The 13,912-nt window shown below is 26.5% G+C and overlaps 1 protein-coding gene across 1 annotated transcript in view; it reads right to left on the bottom strand.

Annotated features, from left to right (window-relative positions):
* Positions 1 to 2,903, bottom strand: part of LOC147808016 (uncharacterized) — a 67,561-nt gene extending 64,658 nt beyond the window's left edge. Inside the window, exon 1 of the mRNA XM_087166826.1 lies at positions 2,517 to 2,903. Within this exon, the coding sequence (XP_087022952.1) occupies positions 2,517 to 2,903 (387 nt within the window). The remainder of the gene's footprint in view (positions 1 to 2,516) is intronic.
* Positions 2,904 to 13,912: the final 11,009 nt, after the last annotated feature.

The raw sequence follows: 13,912 nt of genomic DNA, 5'->3' as shown, positions 1-13,912 counted from the left end.
AATACCGTTATTGAAATCTATCAAATAGCTATGAGTAAGGGGCAACAAACATGCTTGATTGTTGAAGATAGCAGAGAGATTGGAAAGACGTTTATTAGAAATATTTTCAATTTTTTTCAAGGAATCAAATTTTCTTTTAATGCTTTTCATCGCACTTTTCCAACTGATAATTTAACAGGTTTCAATAGTACTTTTTCCTCGCTGAAATATGAATTTGTGATACCTAATGAGTATACTTTTTACATTCAAAAAATATACAAGGATTCCAGAATAAGATTTTGACAAATCAATTACAAATCACTCTCTATAAATTATTTCATCTTTATATGTCTTTTGAGAATATTATTTTGCAAGAAAGTATTAATGGAAAAAAATTAATTTGCTTTAAAAGTTTAAAGAATGAATGCCTTTAAAGGACATTAAAATAATTGCTAATATTTTCTAGGCAATATTTTTTAATAACTGCAGCAGAATTCATAATGTATACAATAACTGATCAAAATCGTGTGAAATTTTTAATTTCTTCCGCACTGTCAAGAAATTAGTCTAATCATAAAAAGCAACATATGATAAAAAAATTATGTAAATGAAGTAAAAAATAAGTTAATAACTTAGATTAGAACTGACTTTTACTCTTCAAAAATCTACTATTCCATACTTACCCTACAGATATAATTAGCCGAATAGCATGTTAAATATTCCAAACAAATGCAAAGTTTTATGAAATTTAAGAACATTTTTGTATTTTATTTAATGAATTATATTAGCATAATTTTTAATGAATTATATTATCATTTTTCTTAAGGGTGTACATGAATCCATCAGATGTATTTTTGTGTTTCTAAAACAACATATAAATAGAACAAATATGAATGTACCCTCACCAGGTGTAAATTAAGCAATTCAAGTTTCATAAACTTTTAATTATTTTTGAGATAATTTCATCATAAATGTATGCGTTTCATAAATTAAATCATCGAAATCGTCACTTTAAGCTGAATTCATTATGAATATTTTTAAACATGCTCTTTAGCGATATGATTGGTTTATTTCCTTGATTATGTTTTCATTTCTATTTTCTTCTTCGTAATCAAATTGATCATCATTTCGTGTACGCTAAAGTTTTTTCTGTAAAACTATGAAAGTGAATATTGCAGACATTGAAGAGACTATAGAACTTGTATCAACCAATAAAGGAACTTGTACTTTTCTTTTAGAACTTGTTAAGATAAATTCAATCAAAAAATTATGCTTCTTGATTTCTTTAATGCAAATGAACTACTCGAATCCCTAAAAATGTAAATGAATATTTTTACATTTCCATTAATATATGTTTTTAGCAGAATACACTGTAATAAATTTCTCGGAAAAAATGGTTAAATAACAATTTATTGAATAATTTTTGACATACATCTTTATTTTACCATATTTAGTCAACGCAGTCGAATAACCATAAATAAAATGGTAATCAAACTGTTAAGTTTGAGAAAAACTGTTTATTAACTGCTTTCACCTAATACTGTCAAACAACCAGAATTTTATCTCACCTAGAACCACCTAATTAAGCTACTTAGTTCTCTGCAACTGCGTGCATATCATAGCCGAGCGGGCTTATCTGTCAATCTCATGACCGGCAGAACTGGAGTTCGAGTCCTAGTGTTGACAACACAATATTTCCTCCATTCCCTTCAACGCATGAAGAATTTCCACTGTCCGGCACTCTCCAATGCCCATTACCTTACGAAAAGTCGAGCTCCTATGTCCAGTTAAATAATTATTTTTTTTTACGTTTCTGAAAAATGCTAGTTGTAAATGGTTTAAAAAAAAAACGTATAGTTTCGTATTCATGGTTTTATCAAGCATAGAGGCAAACTAGCCTGCGTAGAAAACTTTTGATGGATCTAGCCCGCATTTGCGTTACATGGATAGAAAAAATCATTCACGAAAACTTCCGACAGTTAGCCCAATGGCAAGGGGATTTTAACACATGATCCGTCTGCCACTGAGGATATTTTACGTCATCACTGTAGCCAGTGCGATTCGGGAGCAGAATTCGTATCAACCAGTTACAGCTGGGATTCAAACCTGGGTAACCTTATTAGGAGGCAAATGTTTTGCCTCCTGAGCTACAGCGGTGCTGCAATTTCCTTTTTTTTAATATCCCTCGTTGAACAGTTGACCCAATTTTGAGTTTACGACTACTATTGTTCAATTACGTAGTCTTGTAGTTTTGAACCAATTCAGAATACAAGGAAATTCCTGGATCAGTACCCCCAGAGGTCTTGATTCGTTATGAGAACATTGAGGACTTTGCGACTCGACAGATTTAACGTGCATCAGTCACCATTTACTACACCTGGATTCTTCGGCCGGCTGGGATTGAACGCACAAACTCTTTGACATGAGCCCAGTGCCCTACCAACCAGGCTATCCCGGCCCTATCTGTAATTACCTTAGAAAGAAAGTACTTTTTAAAATAATTTAACACATTTAGTTTGTTAATAATCATTACTTACGTAAGATATAATTGGCAGGTTAAACGCCGACGCCATTCTTGCTTCGTGAACACAAGTTTCTTGAGGTCCAATGTAAGCAACAACACCTTGGCTCCAAAGTTTGGCTATTTGTAGAATACTCTCTTCTTCTTCGCCATATGTTTCGGCAACTGTGAAATTAAGAACGTGATCTCCAAATAATGGATGGTACTGATTTATTTCTCTTACTGCTAAACTTATAGCTCCAGATATACTTAATCCTGGTCTAGGATATTCGAGATTTCCCTCTTGACGTTTGGATCCAGTTAGATAGCCTAATGTGAATGTATCACTGAGAGCATTGTTTAAGGTATGTACCAAGAAAATGTAAAATAAAATTATAGAACTTGTTTCTAGTAGGCACCACATTAGGAATTAGGAGGATGTCTTGAAAATGAGTCCAAACCTTGTTTCAATCTTATTAACGTTGAACTATAATGATATAATGCCAGTCTAGATGATGAAACTGAAAATTAACTTTAATCTAATCCTCCTTAAATTAATACTGAGTTACTATTCATTTTAAGAGTCACTAAAACTATATTTTTTTATAAAAATAGATTTGTTTAAGTTGTTTATTCTTAATATTAAAAACTTTTTGGTTCATAAATCATTGACTATACTCTAACGCAGATTTTTATAAACTAAAAATGTTTTAAACTTATTGTTAATGCTAAAAGTGAAATGAGTCAAAAATTAAATATTCCGATGTATAATGAATGTAAGAATCATAAAATATAAATTTGATGTTTTTATAAACTATATTTGATGTAAAAATTGAATAGATTAGTAAATTAAAGATTTTATCACTTAAAATGATTAATACTTTTAAGTTTTAGTTAATAAAAGATAGCATTTTTTCATAAATTAAAACCATAAACAAAATAAATGTTATTTAATATGAAAAATATTTCAATGTTATTAGAAAATAAAAAGTTAATGCATTTTCAATAAATCTTAAAGAAAAAATTAATATAAAAGTGTTTGATATAAAATAATATTAGATAAAAAAATAATTATTTTGATTGCATTTAATATTTATCAATTTATAGGTTTTAAAGTGTAATTGCACACAGATAATAATCTGAATTAGAGTGTAACGTTTAAAATCTAAAGATTATTACGAACTATTAAATTTATAATTAAAATCAATTATTTTGTTACTACTTAACATGTAAGACAAATAGAACTTCGAGAATATAATTTCGATAATATTAGTTAATATCAATAATAAAAGTTAATATTTTTAGGATTATTTAAAGAAATGTCAAATTACTGAGTAAATTTTAATTATAAATATAGACAAATTATCATATAATATTCAAAATTTAAATATTGTCATAAAATATTTATTAGTTTTAAAATAAATTATTAAAATAAATACAAAATAAAATATTACTACGTTCCGCTTATAAAATAATGATTAACGTAAAGCAATTTTGAAACAAAATATTTTTAATAATACTTTACATTAATTAACTAAGCTTAAAAACAAAATTTTAACATTTACTTTCTAGTTCAAAAGAAAATAATGTTTTCTTAAACATATCTTTTTGTGAATACATCAATAACATTTGTAAAATAAATCTCAGGATTTCACAGAATTTTCTCCGGGAATTTTAAGAATTCATTCACTTAATTCAATTTCAACGCTCTTTTCTAAACACTTCTATTGATCTAGGATCTGTTCTAAATGCAGATATGCTTCGCTGGATACGAAACGAAAACTGAATTTTTAACGATCGAAAAATCTGTGGAGAACTTGTTGCTGAGAACCGAAATAATCCAGAACAATTCAGAATCTGAAAGAACGCCCTCATTGGTGTTTCAAACTATTCTCCCGAATTTGCGCATGCGCACTTCGTGGAATCTTTACTGTTAAACAATCAATTCAATGAAGCGATTCAAAGTGCTGAGAAAGTTAATTAAAAAAAATCTCTATTGCTTTTTTTTGCATATTTTTTGTTCTGTTTCTGAAACAAAAAATTTATTTATTTTCTATCATATATTAAACAGCATATGATTAGAAAACAAGCTTGTCTTTTAATTAAATCACTGCAGTATATAAATAAGCTATCAATGATTCGAGGTCAAAATATTAAATTTTTATTGATGAGAATATTTGGCTAAATAATTTATTATTGTTAAATTAACTAAAAATTGAATGTGATTATTTTGATGCTATTAATTGCTTTAACAATTGATCTAGATAATTCTTTTGTTAAGATAATTTTTTTGCTGAGATAATTCTTTCTTAATCTAGATAATTCTTTTGTAGTTAATTAAATTTCCTAAAAAAAGAAAAAAAACACTAATGGTATTCTAACTGCAAGAAGATTTCAGTTATAGGCATGCAATGTAAGATCTATTAGTCATATTATCTTTGATTGAAAAACAAAGATACATTTAAATTCAAAATAATAATAGCAAAAACTCAAGAAAATAACATGAGTCAAGTTCATATTTTTTTTTTGTATATAGCTCATAAAAGGTGTTCTTTGAATACCATCCTTAATCTATATTTTTAGAGTCTTATCAAAGATGGAAACCAAAAATTCTATACACTGGAATTCGTAAAAATAATGCAGGTTTGATTGTTGGAGAAAACGGAAAGGATTTGAAAGACGATTATTAGAAAACATCTTCAAGTTTCAATTCATTATTAAACTGTTATGTTATTTATTGCGTTCGCCTTTCCCTATTATAATATCGCAGATGTGGGTAACGTTTTTGTGTTTTTTCATGCTTAAATATTCATTTGTGAGCCCTCATTTGTACACTTTTTTTTAATTTTCGCTAAAGATTAAAACCACTTATTAATACATCCGATTTTACGGTCTTAACGGAACACCCTGAATATCTAATAATTAGAAAATTATGATTAGTTTATATGTAAACTAAAATGTTTACGAGAAAGAAAAAATAAGCTTTCATCAAAACAAAAGCTATCATGATTTTGGAAAAAAATATATCAATGAAAATTAAGAATTAGTTTAAAAAATACCTTGTGTTCTTTTTAAAATTATATCATATGCCATTCAGTTACTTTAAGAAAAATACGCATTTAATTCTGCTTAAATTTTTATGAAACTGTCTTAAATTTAAATATTTTAAAATAGTTTTAAACCGAAAAACTGAATCAATAGTTTTTGGAAAAAATTTAGTCAATTTCATAAGTATTTTTTCAATAACCTAATGCCACCAGCGAAAATGTACTGAATTACCTTAAGTCTAATATTTTTAAAATTTAAGTAAGAACAACCCGAAAAATTTTGTAATAATATTTTTTGATAAAAGAATGCTTCAAAAATATAATAGGCTTGTTTTCTTACATGAACTTCTAAGTTTAAAAAGTAACAGTTCTTACATTGTTTATTGTAATTATTAAATGAATATTAAAGACATAAAATTGTTTATCATACGCTGATCAATAGCTTATGACACTAATTATAATACCACATTAATTATGACACTAATTATATCACAATAATTATGAAACTAATTATTATTTTTATTTATTATTTTCTGTAACCGATTCATATCATTATTCAGACCTTAATAAGATAAGAGATTAAAAAATTGGAAACGTAAATTTTTTTATGTAATGTTATTGAATTTTTATTTGCTTGGAACTTATATTCTAAAATAATTTAAATAAAATACAAACTACAAATATTCTGTTAAAAATTAACGTACTTAATTTGTGCTTATTATCGTCACTTTCAATGAAGTTACAAAAATATCATAAAACCACAGATTTAGGAGGGACATGACTATCACAAATACATACATTAATTACAACTGAATAACAAACTAGGTGCAAAACTAATCAAGCATTATCAGTTTATCTATTTCATTATAGTTTGTTAACAAAATATAATAATATTGATAGCACAATATTACAAGACACAGAGATAATGATACAAAAGAATATATAAATATTATTGATAGAATATTTTAAATATCAAATTAAACTTGGTTATTTCTCTAAACTATGTTTTTTGTTGAAGTCTTTTCAATACAATTCATGACATTTTTACAAATAAAAAAAATTCTTTTTAATATTCACATGCAATATAAATAATTCACAAATTTTTTCGAAATGTTAAGAAAAAATTTCATATTAAAACTAGAATAAAAATAGAAGTACCAGGCAATTGGAGCATAATTTTTACAACAAATGTTTGTAAAATTTTGGCATAATTTTGTCACGTTAAACAGAAAAAAGTATTAAAATATGATATAACTAGTTTTATAAATCGCGAAAAAAGAACTTTTGCATTATTTTTTTAATCTACATCTTTATATGCCTTTTTGGTCAGTAATCCCTGTTATTTTAAGAGGCGGACGTTCCAAAGGTATACTTATATACAAGTCTCCTGTTGTCATATAAAAATAATTGTACAAAAAATATGCAATAAAAGGGCTTAAAATTAGAAATGTATACTCAACCATTTCTAAATCGCTGATAATGCATACCTATAACATCTATTGAGATTGTTTTTCTGGGTTAAAGTATGTAACAATAGTACCATAAAGTGACCACTTAATATATATTTCAGCAATACCCCTTTAAAGTAAATACTCTCCTGTATTAAAAATTATTGTCCAAATTTGTAATAAAAATGACATTTTTTGCAACTTTTCATAATCTAATCTTCTATTTACGTAAGTGGAAAGCTACGTTGTGGTCTGTTACGCTGCTTACACCGTAAAACAATAAACATTGGTTAAACATCTCATGAAAAATAAGAGAGATATTCACAGTGAATGTAAAGATTATTGCAACACAGCTCCTCTATTGCTTTAGAAAGAGAATTTTTAATATTCTGAAACATTCTACCAAGCGATTATTGTTTGCCTTCTTCTCTGAGTACACTTTAATTCCATGAGATGAAGAGACCAAAACAAAGGTCGGCAAATTAGTTGCTCTGTGAGACTGACTTGAAATCTTATAGCAATAATAAATAGAATATTTCATTTCTAAAGGATATTATCTGAAGTACACTGAATATTCCTTTCATGAATTAAGCCAGTTTTAGCATAGTTCGAACCGACAGTCTTGAAGTTTTGTTTAAAAGACGGAAAGATATGAAAACGATAAATATTGCTTAAAATTGAAACAATGAAACTATAAAACGTTCTTATTGACTATTCAATATCTTATTCTCATAAGTCAACAAATTATTGTTGAACATTCTCTATCATATTGATTGTTAAAAGTTCGAACCTTAAAAAGCACAATAACGGTCCATTTCTTTTAATGTTTTTTTTAAATCTATAGAACCAAGCTTCTCAATTATGCTAAAAATACTTCCAAATGACTTATAAATAAATAAATTAGCGTGACTCCTTTCTATTTTGCTAGTTAAGGTTAGAGCTTACTGCAGGAGCTTTTCCGTACACAGGGAAACAAATTCTGGTAAAATTACCGCACTGTTTAGTAATGTAATTTCTGATAAAAACTCAAATCTGGTTAATAAAACCATAATATATGGTATTTTAACTTTTCATTTGATAATCTTTTCGCTCATATGGTATTGGTTAGCCGGAAATCCTGGTTTTCAAAATTAAAGTTCTTATATTCACACATTTAGTAAAAACACAAAAATGAAAAGTAAATTTTACCAAATAAAGGGTTTGTATACCATGTTTTAAGGTATCATGAGAAAATTGCCTAATTTTACCATATTTAATAAATTTTGTCACATATTATAGCACCAAACTTTATTGTTAATTTTATCAAAATTATTACCAAATAGTTTCGGCAAAAATTACCTAGCTTTTTGGTGTTTCCATAGAGTCAGAAAGGTGGTAAATATTACCCTATTCCATAAGTTTTGCTTAAATTTTTATCTCTTTTTATTTTCACCGTTTTAAACTCGAAAAAAACGAGCAGGATGTTTCAATTATGCTTTATTAATTTTAATAAATTAGTAGTACTCGTATTTTTGATTATAAGTGCTGTTTTAATCGATATCGAATATATTAATATAGATACTGTTATGCTAGCTTTTTTATGGTCCTTCTAAGTACCGGAAAAAATTAATAGATTGCATTAAATGTTGACCATCATGAGTTTACCGTGAATAGCCAATGAATATAATACCAAATGATGTTGAATATAGTTCATTTTGATTTTGAAAGCATGATCCTCTAAATCTGTGTTTAGATTAATTAAAAAGGTAAAGCCACCAGGAAGTGTAAGAAATAATAATAAATGAAGAAAAAAGAATTATTGAAATTTTTTTTAATTGTGTCAGTATGTGCATTTTCAATTAATACCGATTTATTGCATTTTCCCCCGTTCAATGAGCGAGTATTCAGCTTGTTATTTAATAAAATGTAGCTGGTTCCACGTTTGCTTTTGAAATCTTCATGCATTTATTTTGTTAACATTTTAAATACATATTTAGAAATCCTTTAATTTCAAAGTTTGTAGCTTTATGAATTGAAAATTTCAAAAAGTTATTTTCTGACGTCTTACTTATCGACATTAAACTCGTCCGTAAAATAATAACTACAAAAATTTCAAGAAACCTTTTTTAAATAAAAAAAAAACTCGCTAAATTTATTTTCCGAGTTTTTTTTAAAGAAAACATTTGTCTCACAACATGTTTTTTTTCTATGCTAATATACCATCCCTAATTCTATTGACCAATTTTTTAAATGGGAGCAGTATAAGTTTTACTAAATACTGTATAGTTTAATGAAGTTTATTTTGGGAACACTACATAAAACAAGTTTGTTTGCATACTTAAGAGGCTTAAAACATATATTTTAACTACTTAAAACGTTACTTTTGTTGACAGTATTAATCATGCAAAAAATATTTCAGTTTTGCGACGGTATTTATTTGCATTTGAAATTTGTGAATAAATTGCCGAAAGCAAAGATAAAATATGATAAAAAATATTTTCAACTTGAAACTAATTAGGAGTAACAAATTTAAACTTAGAAATTTACTTTTTCGTTCAAATAATTAAAAACACATTTTTTATAGGTGATGCAAGTTGATTAAATCAGAAGTTAAAAATAAAAAGAATTTTTTAATTGATTTAAATTCGTGGTCAATGAATTAAAAATATGAATAGAATCTATGAATAGAAAAAGTGACGTTTACGAACTACAAAAATATAGGGAAATATAAAACAAATTCAAGGGACTATAAAAGTATACAATTATTTTTTCTGTGATGTGGTATGAATCGAATTATTACGAATAATTAGTTATACAGCAATACTAATTAAAGTTAATTTATCAAGTGTTAAAACAACAAATAAAGTGAATATAATTATACGCACACTGTAAAAAGTCCAAAATTCCGGTATTAAATAACGACTCTTTGGGTACCGTAACATATCATACCTTAATTTTTTCAGTAATATTTATTTAATTAGAATGATTCAGTGATTTTAAGGTAATTATTACTGTAAAAGTTACGGTATATAGAATATTTTTGTTTCAGAACATATTTCGGTAAAAATGGATTTCACAGTAAAAATACGGGCACCCTCAGTGCAGGTACTTTTTACTATAATTTGATTCGAGTTTCTTTACAGTGCACGCTCGTAGTGCAGTGCTCGTACAGTGCACGTTTTTGTATTTTATGAATCGAATAAAGCCATAGAGTTAAATTTAATTAAAAATGCATAAAGTGACGATTAGAAACGACGAAACTATCTCTATATGACGTAAAAACATAATGGTCTGCTGACGCAGTTTCCTTTTGTTGTCGGTGCATTTTAATTGACACGAAAACCATATGATAAGATCCAGTTTTCCCAAATTCATTTAATTATTGTTTTGGTTGTCATCAGCTTAAAATTAATTAAAGTTACATATTTACCTGTAAATATTTTTGTGCCTTTATTTAAAGATATTTACCTGTACTGCTAAGTTTAGTTGTTAAGTTTTTGATTTTAAATGGTTTTATAAATTAAGAGTATAAAAACTGGGAGAATTTTTTTTCATTATAACGTAATTATATGCTTCATTTTAAGATAAAGCTATATAAATCGGTGTCTAATCTTATTTACCGTATCACAATTATTATTTTTCTGCAAATTGCAATAACATACTCTTATAAATTACATTTAAAAAGATTCGTTAAATGATTTGGAACTTAACGTTTAGATGTATGCACATTGCGATGCAGCCAAAAACTTTATTTCATATAGGCTGTCCGTTTGGTGAGCGAAAATATTAAATTATGATTGCGAACTTATCTACTTTGTTATAATAATACACTTTTCATGTTAAATGATATTTTAAAAATTATTACTTAGAAACAATTACGTAAGTTTACTTATAAGTCTTAGTAGAATCACAAGGGAAATATTTGAATGTGGGAAAAGGGGGGAATTATAAGTAAACAGAACTCTTTTTAGTACAGATATTTTATGAAAATAATTTCAACTTTCATAGAAAAAAAAACTGTTTTGTGCCCAGTAATAACAATTATTGCAAAAAGCAATCATCGTGGTTGGTGACCGGCAGCGAGCAGGCAGCTTAGCCCCCAGTAGTGAACTAATAAAACAAATAACGGGACAATAGGAATAAAAAATCTTTTTCGCCTATAAATTGAATAATTAGATATAGAATGACATTGATTTAAGTTCATTTCAATGATTCAAATTACGGCTTCAAGATAATAAAGCAAAAAAGAAATTACAATATAGAAATTAATAATTAAGTTACGTTAAAAATTCTTAATACAATTTAAAAGTTACACGCATTTAAAATTTTAGATAGATATTGCAAAGATATGATGCGAATGATTTAATATTTTAATGTGTCTCTAAAAATATTTTAATAACAATTTTGAAACAAATTTATCGATTTTATACAACTCGCACATATTTTTCACTCTGACATCAAATACCTAAATCTTAATAATAACCTTGCTAATATTATTGGATTAATCAATACTTATATTTTAAGTTGATATCTTTTGAAATAATTTGGATGCATAAGTTAAATCCGTTATCTAGTCACAATATTTATTTTGTTTAACTTTTGCCGCTGTCAGAGTGATTCTAACTTATTAATGCAAGATCCGACTAACTTAACAATAAGATCTTACAAACAAAATTGTATCGGCTGTAAAAAACTAATTTAATCTAATTAGAAAAACATATAAAATGTTTAAAATAGTACAAGTTTTATTAATAACCATTTCGTTTCCCAATCGGCATCAGGGATTCCTTGGAAACATTAATCTTTTCTTAAAGAAAAATTCCATACTTGTTGTATAATCCTTAATATATTTTCCATTCTTGAGAAAGGTTTAGTGTTCAAAAGAAGCACAGAAATATTTTTCCAGTCTAAGAAAATATCTAGAAATATCTTTCTTAAATATTATTTTTAGTCAAATTCATGCTGTTTTCAATCTCTTCATAATTAGCTTAGTTTGAAATACAATCGAACTTAAATTGGCTCCCTATATTTATTTTTAGTGTTCCTGCTTTCCTATTTCTAGCTCCTAACTTGAGATGATTTTAAGAATAGTCTAAAGCATTTTATGCGTTTTAAATGCAAAAAATTTAATTAAAAATAGTCTTTTTATTTTAGTATGCAGGTTGTCTGTATCGAAAACATCGGTTTATTATGAAAAAAATCAGCTCAGTGCTTAATTATAATATCACAATGTCGATGCCTTCAACTATATCCTATGCAAATTTACTAAAACTTGAAAAAAAGTTAACTTCATTTCCGTTTAAGCTGAAATACAATACCTTATAAGCAAGTTTAAGAAATATTTTGTTGGGATCATATTGAAACCATTAAACACCTGGAACCATATTAAAATTGCAGAAATTTTTTATAATATTATGTTTCAACATTCACCAAAATTTCTTCTAGGGTATATGAATACTTAATAATCTCCCTACGGAATTAAGAACATCACTTTCAAGAACAGCTGAAGTTCCATTACAGTAATTATGGCTAAATAATTTGCAAAACGTACACTAATTAAATATCATAAAACTCTTAGATATTCTGGAGCGCATAACATGTTTAAAAATGAAACAGGTAGAAAGTCTATCGGAAACATTTTAAAATGTGTGGGAAAAAATACTAAAAAATACTAACATATTAGTTGAAGGTTAATAAAAAAGAACATTAATATGTTTAGAAAACAAGTAATACTAAAAAAAAATTTAAGTCAAATCCAACCTAAGTCAAGGAAGAAAAATTTTATTTCAGTTAATTTTTATTAAATAATTAAAATTTTTTCTCTCATATAAAACTGAGGTTAATTAAATTTAATTTAAGAATTAATATTTTAAAAAAAGTTTATTAAAATCAAGTGTCATCCACTACAAGTTTAAAAAATGTATTCGAATTTGTATAAATAAAAGGTATTTTATTAATTATTAAAAATTTGAAAAAGATATATAAATTCATATAGGGAGAGTATGAACTAATATTAGGAATTGAAAAAAAAAAGGTGCTTGGCATCAGAATACTATAAAACTATAAATTAGGTGACGCGGACTACACGTGCTACCGCTTAATGTTCTTTATTGAATTTATCTGACACAGCGAATATAAAATAATTACATAATTAAATGTCCTCAATAAACTATTTTTTTGTTCAAATAGAGCCATAAGTTAGAAATTATCACTGATGTTATTTTTAAAATATGTGAAAAATTGAATTGCTTATAGTAAAATTTAAAAAATTGACTAACGCTTAACCACTCAGAAAATTCCATTTCATTTTTCGTTCATCCCTATTTAATTAATAAATTAGAATTTGAAAAAACTGTATTAGCATCAAGTGTCTAATGAACACTAAAAAAATGAATTTGAATTTGAGGGGATGAATGCAAAGTATTTTATTACCGATTGAAAATTTGAACAATATGTAGGGAGATTGGGAACTAATAGTAGGAATTGAATGAATAACAATTAAACTGAACATAATTACAATAAAGTTATTTATAGTCAGTTGTTGAAAGTAATCAGAATCTAACTACTTGTAATGTTAGTTATTGAAAATAATCAGATTTTAAATACTTGTAAAAAAAGTTATTTATAAAATCTGAATCTAAATACATGTAAAATTAGTTACGAGGACATATGTTTCTTATATCTAGGAAAATGTGTTTAAACAGACATAAACAGTATACGAACTGTTCTGCAAAAACCATCCTTAAAATTAGGTTTTTAAAGCCATTTAAGAAAATTGAGGTTTTGAACTCAGAAGATGTTTAAAAAGAATTTTTAATGATAAAAGACAGAGCGACATTCATTTCTTCATTATTAACATCATCATTAAGATCACCAAAAAAATTATTTATCTAATTATAATTTCGTTAGTTGGTATAGTTACTCTTAGCTTAATCCTCTAATAAATCGGTTTTTGATCT

This window comes from Parasteatoda tepidariorum, chromosome 6, assembly GCF_982258835.1.
Source record: "Parasteatoda tepidariorum strain Cologne lab strain chromosome 6, Ptep-v5.0, whole genome shotgun sequence".
NCBI lineage: Eukaryota > Metazoa > Arthropoda > Arachnida > Araneae > Theridiidae > Parasteatoda > Parasteatoda tepidariorum.
Note: the sequence above shows the minus strand (reverse complement) of the source record. Positions and strands in the feature narration are given on the sequence as shown.